General features: G+C 44.9%; 1 protein-coding gene across 1 annotated transcript in view; it reads right to left on the reverse strand.

The window, feature by feature from the left end:
* The window catches only part of DOCK1 (dedicator of cytokinesis 1), a 475815-nt gene that overhangs the window by 72440 nt on the left and 376839 nt on the right, over window positions 1-26536 (reverse strand). Inside the window, exons 30-32 of the mRNA XM_080912399.1 lie at window positions 18428-18506; window positions 14660-14760; window positions 5716-5774 (exon numbers count right to left, since the gene is read on the reverse strand). Coding sequence (XP_080768525.1) covers window positions 5716-5774; window positions 14660-14760; window positions 18428-18506 — 239 coding nt within the window. The remainder of the gene's footprint in view (window positions 1-5715; window positions 5775-14659; window positions 14761-18427; window positions 18507-26536) is intronic.

Consider the following 26536-nt stretch of genomic DNA (forward strand, 5'->3'; position numbering starts at 1 on the left):
GGGTATGGAGACATGACACATAAAGTGAACGTCTGGTCTCCACACAGTGTGCACATCCCACCAACATACAACCATAAAGAAAGAAATGGGAACAGAATTCAAGAGTTCAGTCATGAGCAAGCAATGACACACCATCCTCTACGTGTATTTCAGGTCAGCAAGATGGCACAGTAGGTAAAGATAGTTGCCACCAAGCTCCAAGTATGATCCTGGAACCCACATAAAGGTAGGAAGAGAGAACCAACCCTACAGTGTTATCCTTTCATTTCCACACACACATATGCCATGCCATGCCTCCTCCCCTAGATCATACATGCATGTACATTTGTGATAAAAAGCAATATTTGAAAAATTTGTCACCTGTGGGCATGGCTCCTTCAGTGTGCTTCGTGATACTAGGTACTATCATATATATTATTGTCCTTTTAGAGAGGGTGTTTGGATGTTTGAGAAAAGATCTTATATATGGACCAGATACGGTGGTTTCACAAGAAGTCAGGTGTAGCACATAATCCAAGGACATGATTATCGTCTGCTACTCAGTTGGACAGAGCAGGGGACTGGGGCTGGGGAAGCCCCATCTGACAAGCATGGGAGCCAAGACAGGGAGAGTGTGGGTCTCCAAGGTGGCACCGAGACGTGTGGTCCACCTGACACTTCTGTGAACTACACAGTGCCTTTGGAATGACTGCAGTCAAAGCACACAGAGCCCCCACTAAATCATGGGACTGCAGAAAGAGCAGGGCCTCAGGCTGACGCATGACAGGCATGCATTTCTGTAAAGAACAGCTTTGTTGGGCTCAGGAGGTAAAGCGCCCTGCAAGCATGAAGACCTGGGTTTGAGCCTCGGAATTTAAAATAATACAAAGCAAAGATATGGCGGAACACATTTGTATTCTCTGTACTGGGGAGGTGGTTTCCTAGGGTTCATTGATTGGCCAAGCCTACCAAGCTTACTTGGTGAGCTCCAGGGGCTGTTGACTGTCCCATCACTGAATTCAGGACGCTTGGGGGGTAGCATAGATGAACACATACAAAACTTGATGAGAGCTGTGGAAGGCAAAGGGAGAAAGCAGCGGTTTGTGCCCCTGCTGGTGTGCAGAAGTGAGGCAGGCAGGCTGTGATAGGTAATCTCTGTTGTCAACTAACAATATCTGGCATCAATGGCAAACGCACACATCTGGGCATATCTGTGATGGATTTTTCTTGATTGGATTATTAGAGGTAGGAAGGCCCAGCCTAAATCTGGGATACACAAAAGAGTTCCAGCCTATATAAAAGGACACAAAAGTAGGAGCTTTTGCTTTTGCCTGCCTGCCCTCACTCTTGCTGGCGGGTCCACCCATCTGGTGCTGGAACATTATTCTGCTGGTATTAGAACCTACTTCTTTGGGATTCCAACACAGGCTGAAGGCCAGGAGCTCTCTAGGTCCTCCCTGGATGCCAGCACTGAACAATTATGGGATTCTTGGCCTTTATGTCATGAGATAGCCACTATAGGACTACTTGGACCACAGCCTGCAAGCCATTCTAATACACACACATGAACACACACACACACACACACACACACACACACACACACACACAGAGTTCTGTTCTCTTAGAACTATGACTAATACACCGGCCTCCTGAGGGGACATGATGAGGCAGGGGTGGCATTCCCAGGTAGCAAGCTCTCATCCTTCATTGCAGAATGCCTCCTTTTTCTTCAAGCCACTGCACTCTAACTAGCACTATCTCATTCCAGCACATAACAGGAGGGTGCATGAGAAATGATACACCTGACTGAATTATTTGTGACATTTTCTTATTAACACTAGCAGCTGATCTGGAGTTAATTAATCTTATTAATACTGTGACACAATCAGGAAAACACAATGCAGAATTTGATTTTCTTTATAGCTCAACAAATGCAGATTTCTGTCAAGAGAGCCATTAAGTGAATGTGTCTATTATAAATAAGCATACATAAGAAAGTACAGTGTTCTCATAAGCCAAAAGAGGGTTTTGTAAGGAGTGGACACAGGCACAAAATGTAATCTCTGATAAGGAACCTGAATTTAATTAGAATCCAAATTTTCAACTTTTGCTAAATAGATAATATCTTGTCTGGAGCGACAACGGTGTGATTCTGCACACTTCCCTAAATGCTTAACACTTCTGAGAGGCGTGCAAGTGCCGCAAAGTTGTCCCCTGAAAATGCCATTATATTCAATTTCTCAGGTGACATTTTCCTTGTATTATGCCTAAAAGATGTCAGAGCCAATGCTTCAGAAAGCAGAAGATCGTGACAGCAGGTTGTTCATCAACTGTAATTTCAGTGTCATAAAGTTCTGTCTGTCACTTGCGACTTTTATTGTTCCAAGCTGGGAGGAACATACACAGCAGAGCCCATGGTTGCCGGGGCAGCCACTGGAAAGCTAAGCTACAAGAAAATAGAGCTTTATCTCCAGGGATCACCACCCTTCCCCCTGGTCCAGAAATCATACCTGGCTGGAGTAGCCTGAGACCTTTGAGTTGTGATACCCCTGGGGATGGAAATGTCACAAGTCCACAGTCCCTGAGTTAGTAAGGTGGGCAGGGCTGTTGGATGTGCATATTAATTTAATTATTTTGGACATCCATATTTCGGGTTTCCCCTGAAGCACATCTGGCTGAAGTCTAATGAGGGACCCGGATGTGGGTCAATGAGGGTGAAGGAGACTCCTGCAGTTTTCTTTTGCTTGGGGGAGAAGGCAGAACAAGATGATGGTGGTGGTTTGAAAGAGACAAGTTCCCATAGCTCCTGTTTTTGAACACTTGGTCCCGAGTCAGCGGCTGTGTTTGGGAAGGTTATGGAACCTTTGGGAGGTGCAGCCTTGATGGAGGAAGTGTGTCACTGGAGGAAGTGTGTCACTGGAGGTGGGCCTTGAGAGTTTCCAGCCTTGCTCCACTTCCAGGTTCCTTTCTCTGCTTCCTGGGTGTAGTGGAAACATGATCTCTCAGCTTCTGCTCCAGCAGCCTACTGCCACGCCTCCTTTCCATTGCCCCCCCTCCTGGAACCTTAAGGTGACATAGATCTTTTCTTCTGTAGGTTGCTGTTTTTGGTCACTGTGCTTTCTCATAGCAACAGAAAAGTAACTGAGACTCTAATAACCATGGTGCAAAGTAAATGATTTTATCTTAGGTCCCCTAGTTGTATTCTCTACCCCAACCCTGACCTGCCTGGAGTGTGTCTATTCTAGTGACAGGATGTAGCACTAAGTCCTCTGAGAGTGTCCCTTGGTGTCCTCTGAAAGGCAGGCTTTCGCCTTGACACTTCTGCTGCTCAAGAATCCAACAATTAAACAGGGTCTTACTGTAGGAAAATTGTGCACACACAAGGACCACAGGACAGAGAACCTCTCATCACCTCCAGCTAGGGTTGATGGTGCCGTATCTGGGTTTAGTGGGAAGCAGTCAGTTTGCACATTCCCAAAAATACAGTGAAGGGGATCCTCACATGGAAAATAGCCCAAGCCAAATAAGGCCGAAGAAAGGTCTCTCCATGAGCATTTTTGTTTCAGCCAGATGGAATCAGGGAGGATGCACCGGTTCCCAAGAGCTGGACAACATAAACAAGAGTAGATGACGGAACCAGGAGAGAGGGAGACGAGGTGGCCCCATGGGCTACCTCCATGCTGCCCTGTCCCATCCAGCAGGCCCGGGTCTGCATTTGTACCATGCTGAGCAAGGAGACTCCGCTCTGTATCCTGGGGCTGCTGGGCACCTCTGTGTGAGACACCCCTCCTTCCCCAAAGACCACAAACAGCACTGGTGGAGTGACAGGTGACTAATTCTAAGGTGAGGAACACATCTGATCCGACTTCTATTTTTATTTTCTTGGCAGAACTGGCTGCATGTGCCTGCCAGCATCGTCCCAAACCTGAGCCCACTGGAAAAAGAAAAGAAAACAGGAAGCTATGTGGAAAAGAGGCTGTATATATCCTGGGAAATCACGACAGGCTTCTGTGAGTTTAGAGAGTGGCAGCCTGCACAGGGCCATTGGCAGGTGGGCCTGAACCCTGAAGACCCACAGGATGAAGGGTCCTTGCTGGCCATGATGACCCCACAGAGCTGTTCTTAGGCTCTGTTTGGAGAAGATCCCAGGAAAAGAAAAGAACTTACTATTTTTTCAAAACAAAAAACAAAACAAAAACAAAAACCAAAACAATAACAACAACACCCCATAAAACTCCCAGTTATGTGCCTAGCCGGAATCTAACCCTGCCAGTTGTTCCTTCTTGCAGATCACAAAACTTGGCTCTTAAATTGGCCAAGGTCATGGCTTCCTTTTGATCTCCTGCATGTTCTCATGCCCAAATTGACGTTCACTGCTGGCAAGGAAGTTTTGAAACACTCGGGTTTTAGTTATATGTTCACATTAGTGAGTGACAAGATGGGGGCAGGGGTCCCCTCAGTTAGTTTCCTTCTCAGTATGGTGAATCAAAAGCCTCTATTATTTATGTTTAGTTGTTTGCTTTATGCATATGGGTGTTTTGTCTTCATGTGCATCTGTGTGCCACATGCACACAGTGCCTGAAGAGGACAGAAGAGAGTGCTGGATCCCTGGGATTGGAATTTCAGATAGGTATAAGCTTTCATGTGGGTGCAGGGAATCAAAACAAGGTCCTTTGGAAGATTAGCCAATGTTCTTAACCACTGGGCTATCTCTCTAGCTCCCATTTATTCGTGTGTGTGTGTGTGTGTGTGTGTGTGTGTGTGTGTGTGTGTGTGTGACCAGAGACAGAGGAAAATTTAGCAGGGGTTGGTTCTCTCTTTCAACCCCTGTGAATCTCAGGATAAAATTCAGGCATCTGGCAAGTTCCTTTAACCACAGAGTCATCTTGCTGGCCTTTGGTTAAGATTTTAATAGATAGTTTTTTAGTAGAGAATTTCTTATTGCTAATGATAAAACATAGTGGAAGCATTGTATAAACGAACTAATTCCTGGATAAGGTTGTATGTGTTTGTAATCTTTAAACAGATCTCTCACTGCTTTGATCTCGGCAGCACACAGTGTTACTGCCACCTGGTGGCAGGGTAAGTAACTGCAGATTTTGGGTGGGTGAATAAATCTGTTAGAAGGTAGATTCTGCTCAGCCGAGCACATGAGTCAATGTCAGCCTGGTAAATAAGTCAGACCAATGGCAATCCAAGCTATGTGCCTGCCTGACGCCAGAGGGCACTTTCTAGATTTCATTTTTTTGCCACTAGAAGATGCTTTTCTCCTCTCTTGAATCTGTTTTCCTTACTGAAAAAGGAACTATGGAAGAAGCAGTGATTGCTATCCTGGTAATAGAAACAATTGAGGTCTTTGAGACATACCAAGGGGCTGGGAGATGGCTTAGTTGTTAAAGAACCAGTAAGTTCAAAGCCAGAACTCATAGAAAACAAAGCTGAGTGAAGGGCTCATACTTGTTACCCTAGTGCTGGGGAGGCAGAGACAAGTGGATCTCTAGGGTCTGACGAGCCAGCCAGCTAGTCAACATGGCAAGTTACAGACCAAGGAGATCCTGCTCTACAAACCATTGGACAGTCCCTCAGGAACAAAGGCTGAACTATGGCTTCCGTAAGCACACACATGTGCATATAGACACACACACACACATACTGAAAAATGGGGTTGATGTCACAACACAGAGAAGACTCAAGGTGCTCACCCCATCCCCAAGATAATGTCTAGCTACTCACCCAGGTTGTACCACATGTCTCTGATCTCAAAGCCAATCTGCCTCCTCATGTCTCCATACCTAGAAAGAAGGAGAGAGGCAATGACAGTCTACAGAGATTCTGGAAATCAAACTCTGGGCTTCCACCATGGACTTAGATGAAGGCTGTGTTAGAGTTCCAATCACATCTGCCACCAGCAGGATTTCTAGCTAGGAGAGCTCCAGGGGGGAATAGGAATCATCCCAGGTGACAGAGCATCCCCGAAGGAGCATGGAGAAGCTGTGAAGAACAGCCAGTCTTGTGTCCCTGGGCCTAAGGGAGTTTGTCTTCCATGCTTGCTGCTGTTGGCATGTCCAGGCACCCAATAGCATTCAACCCACAGAGCAGTAGTTTCCCCCCAGGAAAATAAAACCCAAGAGTTGGGGAAGGCAGCTTCCAAATTTTTCCCACTCTTTTATATCATTTTAAATGTAAGCAAGAGCTTAATACCCAAATATGTCAACAAACATTCCACCAGTTTTTGTTTATCTGGGAAAATAAATGCTAATTTTCCTCCCGGTGGGCGAAGAGAGGAGGTGTGCGTTTCATGAGTAAACAGAATTTGATGCTTCGGAAGATAAACCTTTATTAGCTTGTGAGCAATTTAACTTTTTCTTTTAGTGCCTAAGGAAAAAGCTGATTATATTAAAAATAATAATTTGCGAAATTATCATACAGCATTGCAGCCGAGCAGCTGCGTCGTCAAGCCTGCTCCGTCCTTCCTTGTGGCAGCTGAGGCGCCAAGGAAAGCTGATCACAGACGAGGGTATCCGGCTCCTCAGGCAAGCAGCCCTGGCACCTAAATCAACAACCCCCAGCTGGCTGCCACCTTATTAAAGTCTCTTGCACCTAAGCACCTGTCTGTCACTCACAGAGGGAGGGTTACAGTGGCTTGTTCATCTCAACCAGAGAAAATATATAATCCAAGCTACATGCGCACTTTCTCTATGTGAGATCTGGCATGTATACACACACACACACACACACACACACACACACACACACACACACAGGCACATGTATATATATGTATACAAGTGTTCCTTTCATATATCTATATATATGCGCAAGTATATGCAAACTCTTCTCCAGATTATATACATATCTAAAAAAATAGAAAAGGGGTATAAGGAGGGGTTGATGTCTAAAGAGAGGGAAAATGAGAGTGAATAAAAGATGTGGCATGGACATAGAAGGGGGACTGAATTGAGGGTAAAAAAGGGATGAAAGGGGTCTTCAGGAAGGATATTGAGGGTGTATAACAAACTGTAATGATATATGTGTATAAAATGTCATAATGAACCCATTACTTTGTACGCACATATATGTTATATGCATATATGTGTATGTATGCATGCATGTATGAATATATACACACATGGATATACTGGATAGCAGGAAGTATAGACCATCCAAGTGTCAGTGGAGCAACAGAACTGGAAAGTCAGCTACTACAAGCTGAGACTTACAGACACCACCCAGCAAGCCAGCGAGAGCTGACTCAGGTATTCTCTGTAAATCAGGAGATCTCAGCCAGTGGTGGGTTCGCTGCCAAGGCCACAGGGATGGGAGGCGTGTTCCAGGCAGTGAAGACATAGTACCAGCTAGCAGGTATGAGGTCATGAGTAACAGGGAGACAGTCTTCCAGGCTTAACTCCCTCTTCAAATTGCTTAAGGGTTCCGAGACCTGAACACATTATGATGTGCTTTATTTTGAGGTTTCTCAGCAGCCAAAGCCACCCGGGGCCTGGGCAAGATGGAGTTGGCAGCGTGGCAACTTGGCATCTTCTGGCATTTTTAGGATGGGGGCGGGGATCACATTCAGACCCAGCCCTGACTTTTTCTCTGAGGTTAATGGACAAGTCACTTTCAGCCACAAGGCCACAGACAGGACTGGGAGACACAGCGTTGTTCTCTAGCCCCTGTGATGTGTGTTCAGACCCTCAATCCACCAGTGAAGCCAGTGGTATCAAACACAGTATCATTAACTCTGGCTTTGAACACCTTCCATCCAGGCTACAGGAAGAATTCCTTCTTAAAAACAGAAATACCTAACACTGGGTTTCCTGGATGTCTCTGTTCCTTTGCCCTTGACTCAAGGTCCTTGCTCTTTCTCTCCGCTTCTCTACTGATTACAGTTCTAATATTGTAAAGGGAGCCGGGGGACTCATTTTGCCAGCAGCAGGTTTAACATTGGTGATTCTGGGTGCTGACCTGACTTTCTCCAGCTGCCGTGGAAATTAGGAGTGCTGTTGCTGCTGGCCAGCACAATGCCTTCCCCTTACTGAAGAAGGGTAAGGACCATGGGTTTCCACTCTCACTTCTGCTCTTCCGGTTCAAACGATGATTGGACATGGCGGTATTTGAGAAGCAGGCCACTGGCAATGATTGAAGTGGTTGATTCTCGGGAGAGCCAGGCCTACAGCACAAGGAGACGAAAATACTGTCTAACAGCCAAATAAGACGAGATGCCTGGAAACCCAGGCAAGGAAGGAGTCACACGGTGGAGAGGATTGGAGTCCCCTGGCAGCAGGCTGGGCTTGATCCTTCCTTTGCATTTAATAGAAAGGCAGATCTGATGAATCTCTACAAGCTTCCTAGTAATTCCCTACCAAGAGTAGCAGCTGTCACCAGACCTCAAGAGGGTTTGCAGGGAACACTTCTACCTTCTTCCCTTGAAAGAAAAACAGGAGCATAATTGAGAGTGTCTGGCTGGAGCTCGTTTCCTAGAGCCAGACCTCAGAGCCTGGGGCAGCCCTAGAGATCACAGCTGAGTGGCTCTCTAACAGCACGGAGTCAAGAGCTGGCCCAAGCTTGAAGGGGAAAAGCTAGGCGACTTGGCTTAGGTGACAGGTCAAAGAGAAGAGAGTCCGAGTCCTGAGATCATGAGCCCACATTGTTCCCTGCACTGCACATACTCCTAGGACCTGCTGTTGCGTCTTTTTTTAAATGTTTCCGTTTCATGTTATAGTCACTCTTCCAGTGAGGAACTGAGGACTCATGGCTCTGAGTAGATGCTTCAAGCTCTGCCAAGTCATAAGGATATGGAACTGGAATGTTCTCATATCCACCTACCAAGTGAACACAGGAAAGGTGACCCAGAAGGAAGACTTTTCCCAGTCTAGGAAGTCCTATGCTCCTACATCCAGTACTAATGCCAGTATCTTTAATCGAAGATGAGAAAATGACATTTACTATCAGCCTTGTAAGGGGTAAGGGCAACTAGAACCCAAATGTAGATACAGCTGGGCAACTCCTTGGCCCCTATTTCTTTTAACAGTATAGGGAAACAACTCTTGATGCTTATCTTGAGGCTGTTCTGAACGTGGAGAGCAAGGTAGTACCCACTCTCTCAGCCAGCACTCTAGTGAGGAGATGCTATCATTTAAAGGCCTTGCCTTAACCACAGCATCTTGCTCATGGTGTCAAGAGCAACTAGACTGATTCATTTAGCCATCACTTACAGAGAACTCCAAGACCCACAGGCCTCAGGAGATAAACACCACAACAGAGGAGATAGACTTCAATCCCATAATCATACAGGGTATCTGCATATCTTATAAAGAGGATGCCTGTCTATGTGACCTCACTTGGAAATAGGGTCTACATGATGTAACCTAGTTATGATAGAGCCACACTGGAGTACAGTGAGGTCTATAAGGAAGGCATGTCAAGAGTCACAGATATACAGGAAGACATAAAAAGAACCTCATCTAGAGAAAAGCAGAGACAAGAAAACATGGGTTAGGCAATGCTGAGGTCTGGAGATGGCCACTTAAAGTTAACAGAACAGCCCCCAGCAGAGGGATCTACACCATCACCATCCTCACTTCAAACTTGTGGCTTCCATAACTACTAGACAAGAGATTGCAACTTCCTTTGTGCCCACTGTTATGGCAGACGGACTCAAAAACATATGTGAAAATCCAGTTATTTAGTATGGCCCATGAAACAATGAGAATCTAGAATTTGAAAAATGCTTCCCTAAGGAGAGAATAAAATAAGAACTCTAAGATTGAGATCGAAGGGGAGAGGCTGGCATGTTGATGTGTTGGTGTAGGAGTCTAAGCCAGACAAGGAAACAGGCAGAAGAGGCAGAAGCAAACCTAGAATGGAGTTCAAGAGGACAAGGAGATAGTGTGCTGTGATTTGGACACTCTTGTCCCCAAAGGTCCATTTCCTGCAACTTCAGTCTCTAAGGTAATAGGACAGAGAGATGGCAGACATTAAAAGATCTAGATGTGGTTCTATCTGAGAATACTACCATCAGGAATGGGTAAGTGTTTTTCAAGAGACTGGGTTGGTTCACTCAAGATTGGGATAGGTCTTGAAGGAGTGAGTCAGATCTCTTGGGAATGAGACAGATCGCACAGGACAGAGTTAGGTCTCCAAGAATAGATTCATCACAGGGAAGAGTATGTACTTATAAAGCAAGTCTGCCTCTGTGTCTCTCTTACGAACACTTCCTCTCTCTACTCCTTGCTTTCCCTCCAGGCTTCATTGCCATGTTGCTATAAAGTACAAGACCCTCAGCAGAAGCTGAGAAAATGCTAGCCTCATGCCCTTGAAATCTCTTGCCTCCAAGATGATGAGCCAGTGACAGTCTCTTTACAAAACACCCAAACTCTGGGTTTGTAGCCATGACACAGGCCAAGAACAACAGTGTTGAAGGACTTGGCGAAAGCAATCCAGAACACTGAATGCTGATTTAGTGCCTAGTGCCTTGGTCAGAGTGCCAAGGGGTATACAGGGAAGATAACCAAGAAACAGGTTCATGGGTAGTATGAGGCATTTCTGTCTTAACGGAAAACAAAACAAAACAAGACCCGAACACAATAGGTAGAAGGGGATGAGGCCATTGGGAATGAGCCCTGGTAGACACAGGGCTGATGTGAGCATTCTGCCTACAGTAAGCTTTATTATGCTCTCTAGAGCAATGCCTCACCAATATATCTAATTAGCTTTGCCAACATGAAGGTGGCACAGGGCTACTGCTTATGAAGTTTGCTTCCCTAGGTCCCTTTCCAATCCTTAAAGTGAATTTACTTGGAACGATTTGAATCTTTTGGAAAAAAATAATTAGCATGAGGATTAAATTGATCGTACTCTGCAATACAAAATCCTACTGTCTGATTAGGTCACAGTGTAAAAGGGGATTCGTCACATGTCCTTTATTTCTTCTTAGCTTCGTTCAAAGTCCCATCAAAAGTCTGGACTCTCAGAAGCCAGAGTCTGATGAAATGGGAATGCTTGTTTGTGTGATGTTTTGGTCCAGCTACAAAATATGTCCCCTTAGGAGGTAATAGATTTCACAGGGGAAAATGGGCTATTGAAAGAGCTGGACTTGCTCATTCAACATCCCCTCTCCCTACCATGATGCCACTCAAAGAGGGAATACATTACAAATACTTAGAAAAGCTCTGTGCTTGGTAGTGCACACCTTTAATCCCAGCACTCTGGGAGGCAGAGGCAGGCTGGATCTCAGTGCCTTTGAGGATAGCCTGGGCCATGTATAGAGATCCTGTGCCCCTCTCCCCCACACAACCAAAACCAAAACCAAACAAACAAAATCATGCAAAAGCAATTTATGAATTTTGTTCTCTTCCAGAGCAGAGTTGGGTCCTGAGCATGATGCTCCCTTGTGGTCATGTGACACATTAATGTTGTCCTGAGAGTATAACTGTGTGGACCTGAATCTACTTCAGACCCAAGGCTTTCTCCTAGATGTAGTCAAACCTATGCATCATGTCCCAAGTGTATAAGACCAGCTACCATCTCACTTCAGACCACTGGGACAAACTCTATAACATCTCCCTGCAAGTTAGGTCCTCTGAGCCTTGCCAGCCCATACCACTCCTATGTACTTCCAAGGTAGTGCATCTCTCTGCTAGAGGACTGGGATATGCCCTTTGGGGTACAATGCCAGTCAAATGGGCAGACATCTCAACTGCCAGCTCTCCCTTGTCTGAAGTTCGCATTACTTGGTAACCTCTACTCCCTAGGCTGTGCCTTGCAGGCCAGCCTCCAGCCACCAAAACTCTGGTGACAACCCTATCAGCTCCTGACTCCATATACTGCTTCAGCCTAGCTTTCCACTAGACAATGAATGGCTTCACCTTGGGATCCACTTCTCCTCCTTCTTCAGCAACAGGACCATACTTGCCTGATCACAGAAGAAGCCTAATCCTGTTCCACTAGATAAGCCAAAAGGATCTAGGCATTCAATGTACCCAGTAATTAAAGAGCTCGGAAGGGCACCCTGAGATACTTCTTAAGCCATTTACTGTTTAAGATTAGCGTTTGCAAATGTACTATGAAGTATTTAAGGCCTATGAAGAGGCACAACTATCATGAATGCTGGTGACAAGCTGCATGAAGCTGATGTCTCTTAGGCTTATAGATCATGTTGGGTTTTATCACAGACAGGAGCCCTTGATGGCCAGTCACTACCGTATGGAGTTTGTGGCCTAGTGAGACCAAAATAACCCACAGAGTTGACAAGAACAACCTCCAATAGGGTCAGGCTTCTCACCTGAGAAATCCTTGAGAGAACCCAAAAGTCCAGCTCAAGTCTCTTGTTATTTTGTCTAAGAGAGACAGAAAAGCCTGGTCCAGAGTCTGTGGGCTCCAGAAAGGGAGAAATCAGACAGCTGTGTTTAATTTCTTTCGGCTCTGTAGCCTTTGAAACTATAGAGAAAGAAGGGAAGCAAAGACTTTTTCTGGAGAACAGGGTCCTTCATGATTAAAGCCGTCACCGACGCTGCTCTAGCTTGGACTGTAGGCACGTCAGCAGGAGAAAACCCCAGCATAGAGCTACCACCCAGTCTTCATAGCATTCAGCATCAAAGCCTCTGGAAGTTGCACCTAATTTAAAGGCATCTCTTCTCCTGTAGGCATCTGTCTCTAAGGGCAGGAAGTATAGGTGCTTCAGAGTAAATGGCTTCTAAAGTCAGTCACCTCTAGGTCTGGATGCCCAGAGTCTCACTGCAGCATTGCACAGCCCACACAGATTGCTGAACACATGTAACAAAGGGTGGAAGTGTGTACCTCAAGAAGCTGAGGTAGCCTCAGCGAGCCACACTGAGAGCTGTTAGGGTGCTCTGCTTCCGAAGTAATGGTTTCAACAGCATGGGGAGTAACCACAGGAATCCCTCCCGTCTCACGAGCCCTATGAATGCCTGAAAAAGGAAGCTGTGCAGTGTCAGGCTCTTACAATGTGCAGTCCACAGAAGCCCGTCCTTGGAACTGGGGGCCGAGGAATTAAGCCCTAAGAAGGTTCCAAAGAGGCAATGTGCCAGCAGTCACAGGTGGGTGCTACTCTGTGCTCACTGTGCTTGGTCTGGCAGGTACATCTGTCACTTCTAAATAATAGTCACTGTCTATATTCATAGATCTTGGGGTCAGCCAAAGAGGATCTATCTGGTCAGGTGCAAGAGGAACTGCAGACAGGCTCTCTCTGAAAGTCAAGTTCTCCTTGGGCAGAGTTGCCTGGGCTGGAATTTGCCAGCACGAGATAAATAAGGTGGCCCATGATGAGCCCTCTGTGCTTTCTCTGTCCTGCTCATATGGATACCGTCCATATGGCATCCATTGCTCAGCTTGGATGAGAGGATGTACTGAATGAAGTCTTGCTCTTTAATGATTATATGTGAAACATGCACACATAAGCACACACACACACACACAAACATACATAAATACATACATGCACATACATGTGCACATGTATGCAGTGTTTAGAAGGCTGCTGTCTTGTCGGCTAAGCTCAGTATTATATGCAGAAACACATCATACACTCCAGGGATCAAGTGCTTTCAATTTCCCAGTAAAGGAGATAGAAACTGCTGGACTGTGGGATGCAGAGCAGCTGCCACACTCCAAGACTCCCCTACATCCTCTACCCTCAGCAGCTCAGAGGGATCAGGCCAGGCCTTGACAGTCAGAATACTACAGAGGCATTATAAATATGACAACCCAGCAATATGAGCAGCATTTCAGAATCTTCTGAGGAGTCCCTATTGAAAAGGCACCTGGAATAGGATGGCATCAGTGAAACTTAGGCAGAAGATGAGGCACAAAGACCTCAGTACACCCAAGACCTTGGGAGGGAAGCTGAACAACTATTCTTTTCCTCTGTAAATGTGTGTGTGTGTGTGTGTGTGTGTGTGTGTGTGTGTGTGTGTGTGTGCTCATGAAGCCTGAAAGCATCTGGCGACGGTCCTGCTTTTCTTTCTTATCATACCATAGATATGAACTCTGATATGTATGCTTGAGCAGCAAGCACTTGACCCACTAAGCCATCTTCTCAGCCTATGGTCTTCTTTCTTGACATGAGAACAGGATCATTCAGGATGTACTCTGGCACCATAGAGCTGCCCAAGAATCTTGGGCTTCATGAAGCTTTGGTGACACACAGGCTGATCTTTGGTGACACACTCTTCTTTGGTGACACACAGCAGACCTCCTACCCATAGGAAGACAGGGGACTTCTGTACCAAGAGGGATACCACGGCTAGCTCTGCTTCACCAGCCATGGGACAGTCCCAGCAGTGCCTGCCGATGGCTTTCACCATCACCTCTTTTTTTGTAGAAGCAGAATCGGAGAACTAAGCAATAAAGTAAACCACAGTGTTATGACATCAGAAGAGTGCTCAGCAAAAGTCATTATCTCCAGAAACTCAAACGCTGCTCAGCACTAACCATCTCCAATCACGCTGACTTTGAACCTGCCAGGACGAATCCTGCAATTTTAGATCTAGATTCATGGGTTACAAAGGCAGCACCGGATTTGTGATTTTGAAACCACCCTTTCATTACACTGTGATTACATCTCAATTTGTACCCAGTTGGCTTAGAGGAGACATGGAAATTAGGGTAATAAGCAGAAGGCTCCTGCCCGAGGTGGCAGGGCTGGGGGAGGACTTACTTGTTAAGGATTTTGGCTCTCTTAGCACTTGAAAAATTCTCCAGTTGCAGGGACTCTTGAGTGAGGAAAGCCACGGCCAGGTGAAAGTAGTTGTTCCACAGCTGAAAACCAAAAGACAGGAGACGGTGAGATGTGGAGCTGCGGAACAGCCTCACGGAGGGTTCAGAAAAGTTCTGGGCCATTATCATTCTGAAAAGCTTAAAAATCCACAGCAATGCCAGCTGTCCCTCAGGGTGTGATTCATGGGTGAGCATGAGGTTCGATTTACCAGGGCAGCTCCTTTAACTTCTGCCTGTATTTCAGTTGCTTCACTGGTAACAGGAGGTTTCTAGCAGTATCTACCTGTGTAGGCTTCCTGGAAGGGTTAAGAGATTATTACCCGCAGAAGCCCCTCTCTGAGGAACAGTATACATTTGCATAATTTACGACTTTTTACTATGCCAAAATTATGCATCCACCAGACAATTAGGGAAAACATGTAAAAGGATCAAGCCTCATTTCAAGGATTTATAGACTATATGTGATTTGAAGGATGATCTTTAGAAGACATTGTAGATGCTTCCCACCCTCATTTACATACGAGGGATAATATTCAAATGTGATAGCTACAAAGAGTCACAGAAGAATAAGATATTCACATTGCCAACTCTGAGTTTAATGACCTGTAAAAGGTGGGAACTCAAGAGAATCCCCAGAGTTTAAGAGTCTGTGTGGCCCCCTTTATCTGGCTCTTCCTAGAAAATGGGATTGCCTACAGGGTTCCTGACCACCACAGAACTAAACAAGGATGCAATAGCCGCCCATATCAGGATGCTCACAGCTACAGTAGGATTGAAGCTGAGCAGATGTCCCTGACCTCGGAGAGCTCTGTTACTGCCCACACAGCACATGTTTCTTTGGCCTTTTCTGCAATAGAAAGGGGCGGCTTTACTCCATGGGATACAAGACGCTCTGTTTTATTTACTTTTGAAAGGAGCATTTCCATCCTGTGTCCTTCTTGAACCTGCAGCAATCACAGGACAATGCTACACATGTTCTGTATGTTCTGAGGATCACAGAACCAGGGTGGCTGGAAACATGGACTGGGAGAGAGGGAAAGAAGGTAGGTCAATGTAGACGGGAACTTATGGAGACATATACCTGGCATCTGCTTTTGGTTTATTTTTTGTTTGTTTGTTTATTTTAATTTTCTGACACAAGGTGTCTTACAGACTAGGATGGCCTTGCCTGGTTATGTAGCTAAGAAGGACTGTAACTCCTACTGCTTCTGATCCACCTCTAAAGTGTTGGGATTGCAGGTAGGTAGGTGTGTGCCACCATGCCTGTCTACCTAGTACCTTTAAAAGCCATAATGCAAAAACCACAAATAAAATCCAATCCTTTCCTCCTACCTTCCATTCTCCCTCCTTTTCTACCTCCTTATTTCTTTCTTATTGTGTTTGAATCCAGGGCTTATGAATTATAGGAAAACATGTTATTGCTGAGCCAGATACCAGCTCATTTTAATTGTAGTTTTAAGAAAGGAGCTTGCTAAACTACCCGTGCTAGCCTTGAACTTGCTATGTAGCCAAGGTGGGACCAGAACCCAAAATCCTTCTGCCCCAGCCTTTTGAAGTGGCACAGCAATGCTCCTTTTGGCATTTTGTTTTCTCATGGCATGACAGGTTATGGCTTTGCAGCTTGGAACAGCCTAAAACCTGGGATCCTATTTTACTTGCCAAGACCTACGGTTATAGGTGTGCCTCACTGCACCAGGCTGAGAGCTTTTCAAATGATGACATCGCTGACCCCTCACTCTTTCTATTCACTTATAGGGCCAGGGCTATTGTGGTTTATTGTGGCTTGGCCCACACCCAGGACTCCAGCCTGGGCCCGGCTCTGAATTCCAGAGAGCACAGAGCCTTCAAGGTGTTCAGTCTTAGGGAGAGAACCCAGGCAGCAGTCATAATGAATCCTCAGTAGCAGAGCACAGTGAGAATGCCTTCAGTGGGGAGATGGGTCCCTCCCAAGCAACGGCCACATTCAGGACAGACAGGCATCCAGCCAGCAAGTCACATGGAAGGCCAGAGTTTAATGAAAGCTAGAGCAAGAAGACCAGCATGGGATGAAAGAAAGACAGACTACAAAGAACTCCCTCAAATGCTGTCACATTTCTAAGTCTACCAGTCCAACAGCTCCAGTTAACATCCAAGCAACATGATTTTCAGAGGAGACCCTCAACTGGCTGAGTGTGCAGGAAGTAACACACAAACACAGAGAGGGCAATTCCTTGAAAATTCACTGGGAGGTGTGGATTCCACTACCTGGCTATAGAGCTGAAGCAAGGAAGTCACTGTGGTAGCAACACAGATAATAGAATCTATGTGCATATAGGTTTGCAGCATGTCAAGTCGCAAGAGACAGAGCAAGACAATCAGGAACTCAACGTGGCAAGTGGAAAGACAGACCCTGATCCTAACACCAGCTATAGAGGTCTTGGGTGGATTAAATAACTGAAAAGTTTAAAACAGGAATCATTAAACAGAGCTCTGTAGATAATTGCTGATATTAACTTCATTGTTGATAACTTCATTTACAACACTGAGGCAATTAGGGATTTGCTATGCAAAACCTAAGACCATAGAATCACAAGAGAAATGTCAGGTTTGACTACGGGAAAAGTTAAATATTTTTATATAATAAACTTAAAACCATGAATAGGATATAATGAGAGTCCCAACTAATTAAAAACACTGACAGCCAATGCAAGCAGAAGAAATGCCCAGGCAGTGCATAGCAAAAATCCCCATAGCTGATAAATACTCTCAGCCTCACTGGTCATTCCAAAATGTAGTGGCCAGAAAAGTGTTCATATAAACAAGAATCCTCAATTCTCAAGAAAGCCTGCACAAAGCTGCTTTGTTCAAAAGAGGCTGGCAAGAAAAGGTCCTGGATAGTCCAGTGGGTCATAAGACAAAACACAAAGACAGAAGCGTGAGAAGGGCGCTTGTAATTTGGAAGGGAAGCTGTCAGGGGTGGGAGGGAGCTTGGAGAAGATGGGGCTTGAGTGAGACTGAGAAAAATGTGATACATACATATATGAAAATCTCGAAGGAGAAAACTAAAAAGGTTCATAAACACACACATATACATACATGCACATCTATGTGGCTGGCAAGGGTGCTACTGCCGGGACAATTTTAGGAGGGCACTGGGACACTGTCCATCAAGTTTGAACGCTCATCCTGTTTCGACTGCAATCTGCACGAAAAAGGATTCAGGGTTCCCTCCCCAGGATCCTTCTACACATACTTAGGTAGGACATATACAGAAGAGATACTTATGATACAGGAATACTCACTGTGGACAATATAGGTGGCACAAAGCCAGGAGAGAATATGATGGGGAGAGAGTTTCAGAAGCAATTAGCTCAGTCAAGCACACCCGATTCTCCTGTACTGAACCCTTCATCCAGTCTTAGGATGATCTGAGAGGAGGCTGGCAGCCAGGCACAGTGGCACTCAGTGGCTTGCCTGCTGCTTCCTGCCAGAAGAGTCCCTTCTTGCCACTCTGATTCAGTACCTTGTCTTGGAGACAACTCTATCTCCTAACTTGCTAAATGGAGCAAATCCACTGGAAGTACCATTTCTCACTCTTGGGTTCCATCTCTGCACCTCCGATAAGAGGCCGATTAAGATCCCAGGATTAGAGATAGAGGTGACTGACGCCCGGCAGTACTTTGTCTTAACAAGATTCTCCCACAAAGGTGTTGTCTATCTCTCCTTTTACCTGCAGCTCAAAGTTGGCTTGATCCAGAAATTTCTTGTTCAGCATATCTGCATACTGATTAATCGCCCGCAGGAAGACTCTGAAAGACCAAGAGAAAATGGCATAATTACACACTCAGGCTTTGGCACCTTTGCAGGTTTGGCATTTCAATTAGGTAGAATTCCAGACTGTGGAGAAGGCGAAGTCTCTAAGTCCTGCATGGAGTTGGGAGGTTTTGCCAGTGAAAAGCACTCAGCGTTTATATGCAGATGTTCTCCAAATTAATCAAGAAAATTAGCACATGCAGAATGAAAGAAACAGACCAAAATAACAGACCCTAAAAGTAACATTTAAAAATGTATCACAAAAATACCCTGCTTTCCGAAACGAAGGAAGAAAAGTGTAAATACGATCTTTTCCTGAAACTACAATGTCTTAGTGCTTCACAATCACATCCTTTGGTTGGACCTGCAAGCACTCTTGGTGTGTAAGCTATTAGGCCCAGCGTGGTTTGGTACAATGTTACTGTACTTGGATGTACAGCCATTATCAATCCCATCTGTCCTTTATCTAATTTCAGTCATTGTTCACTTAATCAAAGAAAATGAAAAAGGCTTTAGTAGATAAGAAAGTGACCTGGTGAGAATTTTAGAGGCACTGTGATCCTTTGATTCACTGATTGTATAATTGGTGTGTGCAGTGTGGGCCCGGGGAGGCCAGGTGAGGACATCAGGTTTCCTGATTTATCACTCTCGGCCTTAGCCCCTTCAAGCAGGGAACATGTCTCTGAGTGATCCTGGAACCAGGATAGTGGCCAGCAAACCCTAGTGATCCTCTGTAGCCTCTGGCCACTGAGTCCTGGGATAATGGGTGTTCCTGCCCATCCTTAGCTTTTTACACGGGTGAAGGAGATTTGAACTTAGGTGTAAATACGTGTACACTGTATTTATACCTGAATCCCACTGAGCCAACTCCTCAGCCCTGACAATGTGCAATTTTCAGCATATTTCTCAACAACCTGACTTCTACTTTTCTGTGATGAAGTGTGCAATTTGGGCTGTCAGGGAGGACTCTGGGGGACTGTCTTTCCCCAGCTTGTTCACTCAGTAGACTTGTTTTATAACCCTTGAATGTGTTGACAAGAGTAAAGCGCAGTCCAGCCACTTCTTTGTAAATGGCATTCTCCCTTCACACAAAGCAAGGATGCAAGAGGAATTAGTGCTAGGTCACAGATAATAAACTTAATTACCTCTCCTCATGTAGACAGCAGGAAGCAACTACAATGTGAGGGAAATCTGGGTTACTTGAAATCCCTGTTCTCTGAAGGTACTATCTCTTTAACTAAGCATGTTTCCGGAGGCTCCCTAGGTCTCCACACCAGAGTCACTAAAGGTTAGTGATCTTAGGAGGAAGGGGGAGGAAGAAAAGGACTCTCTACCTGGGGCTTTAAGAGGCCTCTGGTAGAGCCTTTGCCACAGGACTTGAGGCCATAGCACTTTCTCACTACTGAAGGGAGTTGTGCATACCCAGGGTGGCAGGCATCATTCCACCAAGAAGGCAAACATCGGGATGTAGGCCCCGCACAGTTGTGCCACATGGCCTGTGGTGGAGTTTGCCATCTAAGTCACCGGAGAAACAGACAGTTCTCTGGATTCTTCCCTGGAGACGTGAAGATATAACTGAACAGGAAGAACGGGTGTTTTTAAGTGTCTTTTAATGGAGGACCACGGGGATCACTGCCTTGTCGCTTAGCCAAGACTGGGCAGCAGTATCCACTGGCCAGATTTTGCAAATCTAGAATGCCCAGTTACGTTTGAGATATATAGCTCTGGTTGCTGAACTCTGTAATTGACTTAGTTGTTTCTTTAAAGCTCAATGCAGGGTGTTAGGGCATCCTGACAGATTAACTACACGGAGCATAAAGCTAGGCTCATGCCTTGTGTACGAAAACATGGCAACCCTGGCTAGCCTCTAGTCTAGGGTTGCTGCCTGTCATGGCAGTGTTACCCCTCAGGAATATAGCACAGACCAAAAGAAGATGATCTTACACAGCCTAGTCTTGAGATTTGGAGGTTCCATGCTGTAAGGAATGGAAACCAGAGATCTGCCTCAAGCCTCAAGGGAACACGGCTTCCTTCTCAGAGGAATGGGCTTGCACGAATTCCAAAACCTCCCAGCTTATGTAGCCACAGTACACTTTCCTATTTTTTTTTCCTTCATCTTTTGTGGACATTCCTGAGAGTACCCTGCTGCCCTTAAGAGCCGAAAGTTGTTGTCCCCAGCCCCTGATGACAATAATGACGGGTCTATCGCAACATGGATTATTATTACAGGCTAATTATTTTGCCTCTAGATAACACCCAAACAGTTGCAAAATGCTACTTCTAATTAAGCTCTGGAACATTTTCAGCTAGATAAATAAAGATATTTCTCAAAATGCCCTTCCCCCTTTAAAGAAAAAAGAAACCATGTCAGGCTGAAACAATATGAAAGATGAACAAAACCTTTTTTCTTTTTGTAATGAATTGTCAGCTGAGAAAGAGCAGTCCTGAGAGACAGATTCTATAATTTAGAATCCCTATAAATATTTTAAAAAGCCAGGACAAAACTCCAAATAACACAGAATGCAAGACGCAAGAAGAAAACTAGGGGAAACACTACAGCCCATGCTGTAAACAAGAGCAAATGGAACATGGGCTCAGTGCAGGAGAGGAGGGCAACTTACACAGACCCATTTGAGACGTGGGAATAATACCTCACAGTTCACAGCAATGGGATGAAAAAGCTGCTACCCAAGCTTTCCTGAAATGAAGCAATTAGCTAACTAGGCAAAAGGAAACATATGCGGTGGCTATTTTAGTAGAAAGATCTATTAGGCACTATAATCCTATGCTGTTTGTAATAAATCTCAAACTAGGGAGCATAAACACAGAAAATCAGATTAGAAGCTTTTGCACAGCTCTTGCTTTTGGTCATAGGGGTCTGTGAAGAGGACCAAGTCATGTGACTAGACTGATTCTGATTCTTGATGCCTTATCAGACTATATAGAATAAAAGCTTTCTTCCCAGTGAGTCCTACACATTAAGTTCTTAGTTGGTTTTGAGAAGAAGAGACCATAGGGAAGGCAGTTAGGTGGGTAGATAGGTAGGGTCGTCTTTACACACTGGTGATTCTGTTTGTTCTCCACATGGATGGAGTGGGCTAAGTGGGGAGAGCAAAGAAAAAAGAAAAAGAAACTCCCCTCTTTCTAACAACGGGTAAGTGATTGGGAGGCAAATATACTGTTTTTGGTCCGCCTGTGGTGGTTGGTTGGATGGACAAACAGAAAGGTGGGAAGATGTATGAGTGGGTGGGTCGATAGATAAATGGATGGATGGGTTGGTGGGTTTGTGACGAGCGAGTGAATAGTAAATGACTATGTAATGGGTAGATGTGAGTGCATGGATGGACAAATGAGTGGATGAGCATTAGGGTAGATGGATGGGCAGGCGGGCAGATAGGCAGGTGAGTGGGTGGTTAGGTAGGTAGTAAATGGTGGGTGGATGGATAAATGGGTGGAAAAGCAGCAGGAAGGATGGATGCATGTGTGCATGGATGGATGGATGGATGAGTGGATGATGGGTAGGTAAGTAGTAATGAATGGGTTGGAGGGTGGGTGGAAGGAGAAATGGTAGATGAATAGGTGAGCAGATGGCAAATTAATGAGTAAGGTGGCCTAGAGAGCAAACTGACTCCCATCAGAGGCTTAGGTATTTAGGGTTTTCTCTCTGTCTCTGGAGCCCCTGTTTTCTAAGTAGACTTTCTAAGGCAGAGTTTAAGAATTTTCAGGTTTGATTGTATCAGGATTCTGATGCAGCTTGGCAGTGGCATTGCTCCCTTTTCCGCCTCTTGGTCTACAGAGCTCATTTCATTACTCTCCTTATCTCTGGCGCATTTCTTGATGGAATGAATCTTGCCTTTGTCACACCAAGAACCTCCAAGATCTGGGCAGATCTCTTGTCAGCATGTGCATTCTGAAAGGCTCTGTTTCTAAGGAACCACATGTTTACAAGGACAGCAATAGATATCTTTAAGCCAAGGTAAACAATAGGAAATCTCACCAACCAAAGCAAAATACCCTATCTCTCAGCTTGCTCCAGAACACCCCAGTAGAGGCCAGGTACAATGTAAAAATATCAGAAAGATGCGTGCAGGGGAGAAAAGAAGGTTCCAAACAAAAAGACAGACAGACAAAAAAGCTGATGGTCTATTCATGTAGAAGAGTTAAAGGCTCAGTAGGGGAAACTCATCAATCATTAAGCAAATAGATCAAGTGTTATCTTGTTCAGAGCCTGGGATATTAGGTGGTAACTTCCAAACACCTAGCTAATGGTATAAAACTTCAAATGTGACCATAGATGCTCTCCCAAATGGTTCCAATGATTAAGAAAAGGGTAAGCCTGCATTTAACAGAGCTCCTTTCAATCATTTTTAATCTATGGAAGGATTTATTTATAATCTAAAACTTTGGAGATAAAACACGGCACAGAGATAAATAATACAGAGAGAATCAGAGGCAAATCATATCACCCTAAAAAGATTAAAAAATGTCATCAGGTCGACAGCCTGCAAGTTTTATTTTCAAAAGCCTAGTGGAAAGAAAATAATCTCTAGATACTTGGCAACCTAGTCATGTGTCCATGAAGTCAGGATAGCATGCTCATACCTATTACAACATGATCTGTACTCATTGTGTGTCCATGTGCATGTACACAGCATGTGTGTGGAGGTCAGAGGAGAATGTACGGTGTTGGTTCAGAAGGCCTTTCAACCTTTTGTTTGAGACAGAGACTCTCATTGGCTGGAATTTCACTGTGTATGCCAGGCCCATGAGCTTCCAGATATCTGCCTATCTCCACTGCTAGGATTATATGCATGGTACCACACATAGATCTTCTCGTATGGGTTTGGGGGACCCATTTACAGGTACATACACTTATGACAGAAGGGATCCACTGACTAAGCCACCTTCCTAAAATTTTTTGTTTTCACTGTAGCAATGGAAAATAAAAAAGATGATCGATCCCCAAGCTAATATAGTTCAACTAATCAAACAACACAGGATGTTTCTCTGACAACCTCTTCTATAAGAGGCAGTCACTGCTAGTGGCTTTCTAGTAGAAACAATGCTCAATTCTCTTCTGTCAGTCTCAACTAAGTTTAATTGTAGTTGACACATTTACACATTTGTAGACTTAAAGTCTTAATCTAATTGTATCTATACATCTGTCTGTCAATCAGTGGCATCTTCAGCACATAAACATTTAGCTATGCACCAAGTAACTCAACATCACAAAGGCATGATAAGGATGTAAGGTGACAGATACATTAATAAGTATGATTTAACCACTCTACAAGATGTACATATGTCACAAGAACACTCTATATCTCGTGAATATATAAAACAACTGCCAATTACAATTAAGTATAAAGAGAATATTACATCAACAGAAGAAGCAATTCAAGCCTCTGAGCAGTTCATGAGAACACTGAGTTGAGGTACTACTGAGTAGTTTCAAAACTGTCAAGCTACATGACTTACCTAGTTCAAGATTTTGAAAGTGAAGGAGAGACATCATTACATGTCCCACAGTCATCAAACGCTGTCATCTTTATGCATTCTATGACGGATGGTTAAACCTAGTTTTCACCTTGACTGTCTCTGGAATCTACTGAGACTCACTTTGGGGTTGGTCTGTGAAGGTATTTCTAAGAAGGGTTAACTTAAGGTGAAGACCAACCCCAGATTGGGTGGCACCTTCCAGAGGCAGCCCTTCTTTCTACCATGGGTCCTAGGGCAAAATGATGCCGTTGTCATCCTCTGTTGGCTTAGGAGCCCAGCTTCTAGAGTATTCTAATATGAACTGAAGACCAGCAGCTCTTGAGGCATTCTCCAGGCCTTCAGCACCAGGCTGGAATTATGGAGGCCTTTAGCCACATGGACTAAATAGCTACAGGATTCTTAACTTCCCTAGTTTGTAGAAGATAGCCAATGTTGAATTGACCAGGTCATACTATCTAAATCAACCTAATAAATACCCTTTACAATATAGAGGACCCTGATTAATAGGACACACTAGAAAATCTTCAGTTGCATTTGTTAAAAGGAAGCTGTGCCCATGATTGTTTCTATGTTCTGCAGGTCTTGGTAGATATACCTGAAGGAGGGGTGTGGTGGTTTGAATAGGTTTGGTGCCATATATTTATGTGTTTCAATTCTCAGCCATAGGGAATGGCATTATCAGGAGGTGTGGCCTTATTAGAGGAAGTTCAACAATGTGTAGGCAGGCTTTGAGGTCTCCTATGCCTAAGCTCCACCCAGTATGGAAAGAGCCTCTTTCTGTCTGCCTGTGAGGGACAGTTCCCTTCTGGCTGCCTTTTGATCTAGACTGTAGAACTCTCATCTTCTCCAGCACTATCTCTACCTGGATGCTGCAATGCTTCCTTCCATGATGATAATGGACTGAGCCTCTGAAACTGTAAGCCAGCTCCAATGAAATGCCCTTCATGAGAGTTGCCTTGGTCATGGTGTCTCTTCACAGCAGTTAAACTCTAACTAAGACAAGGTAATTGCTGAGTTCCAAGCCTCTGAGCAACATGAAGTTTATGGGGGGGCTTTCCAATGCTTTCTGCCCCTGTGCCTATCATGACCGTGTACAAATATGGTCAGGGTCAGGGGATGCTTCTGCTCTGGCAGGAGACCACCCAGAAAGGGGTAAAGCAGGTGATGTATAGAGTAGTAAAAGTGATACATCCCAACCCAGCTGAGAAGAGAAGTTAACAAATGGAAAGTCATCAAGAGCCAGTTTAAGTGCTGCAAGGGCCGGCGGGCTGTAAAACGTGGTCTCTGCTACCCAGTGGTGCTCACGATGAGGTGCCTCATTACTAAGGAGGGAAAAATATGGAGAACTGTGCAAAGCCTCCAGGGAAATGCAAAGCCAGTTCCAAAATTGTGAAGCTGAGGGCTTTTCCTAATTTCTTCCCTAAACTCACTTTAACTTACATAATTAGATTGCACAGTTCAATATGAGGGCATTTAAACAGTTCTGGCACCAAAACAAGTTACTTTGCAGGGAGAGGGGAGGCATTGCATCTTTTACTAAAATGTTTTGCCCAAAGTGAGTAAAAGAAAGAAAGAAAGAAAGAAATTAGAAGTGACAGATCCCATCCCAGCAAGACAATGAGTCAAATGCAGGAGCTGGAAAAGCGCCTTCAAAGGATTTCTGCAGAGTTCAGGAATGCTGGTCGGAAAAGGGGATGAGCTAAGGAGAAGTGTCCCGGAGAGTGGGGTGTGGGTGGCAAAGCAAGCCACTCCAATTATATGAGAAGGGGGCAGGGAATTGAATGCCTTATTTCAATCGGTTTGTCTGTCCAGACCCCAGCTTGGCAGAGCAGCTTTCCTGTCAAATTAGAGATCAACTAGGGTCAGCGGCTTCCTGTTGTGTAACCTCTACTGGGAAATGAAAAAATCATATACATACGAGGTGAACCCCAGGACTGGAATTATGAGGACTGCAGAGAAACGAAAAGCCTGGCAATCCAACGTTGCCTCAGCAGCACTGTAGGAAGAGCCCGCTCAATAGAGATGATGATTGACCATGATGTGGGGTTGGATCATGTTTGGCGTTGGACAATGGAGTTAGGATAGATGCCATGGACTCTATCCCAGGGAAGGGTCACATGGAGCTGGGAGCTCCCAAATCTCGGACTCCACCGTCTGCACAGGTCTTGCTACAGTTTCCCAAGATTTCCTCATTTCTTTTTCTTATTCAGCTTTTTTTTTTTTTTTTTTTTTTAAAGATTTAACTTTACTTTCTTTTTCCTTGGATATTTATTTACATTTCAAATGTTATCCCCTTTCCAAGTTTTTCCTCCAAAAACCCCACTATCGCATCTCCCCTCCCCCTGCTTTTATGAGGGTGCTCCCCCATTCTCCCACCTGCTCCCTCCTGCCTCCCCACCCTGGCATTCCCCTACTCTGGGGCATTGAGCCTTAACAGGACAAAGGGCTTCTCCTCCCACTGACGCCAGAAAAGGCCATCCTCTGCTACATATGCAGCTGGAGCCATAGGTCCCTCCATGTATACTCT

Source organism: Micromys minutus (assembly GCF_963924665.1).
Source record: "Micromys minutus genome assembly, chromosome: 2".
NCBI lineage: Eukaryota > Metazoa > Chordata > Mammalia > Rodentia > Muridae > Micromys > Micromys minutus.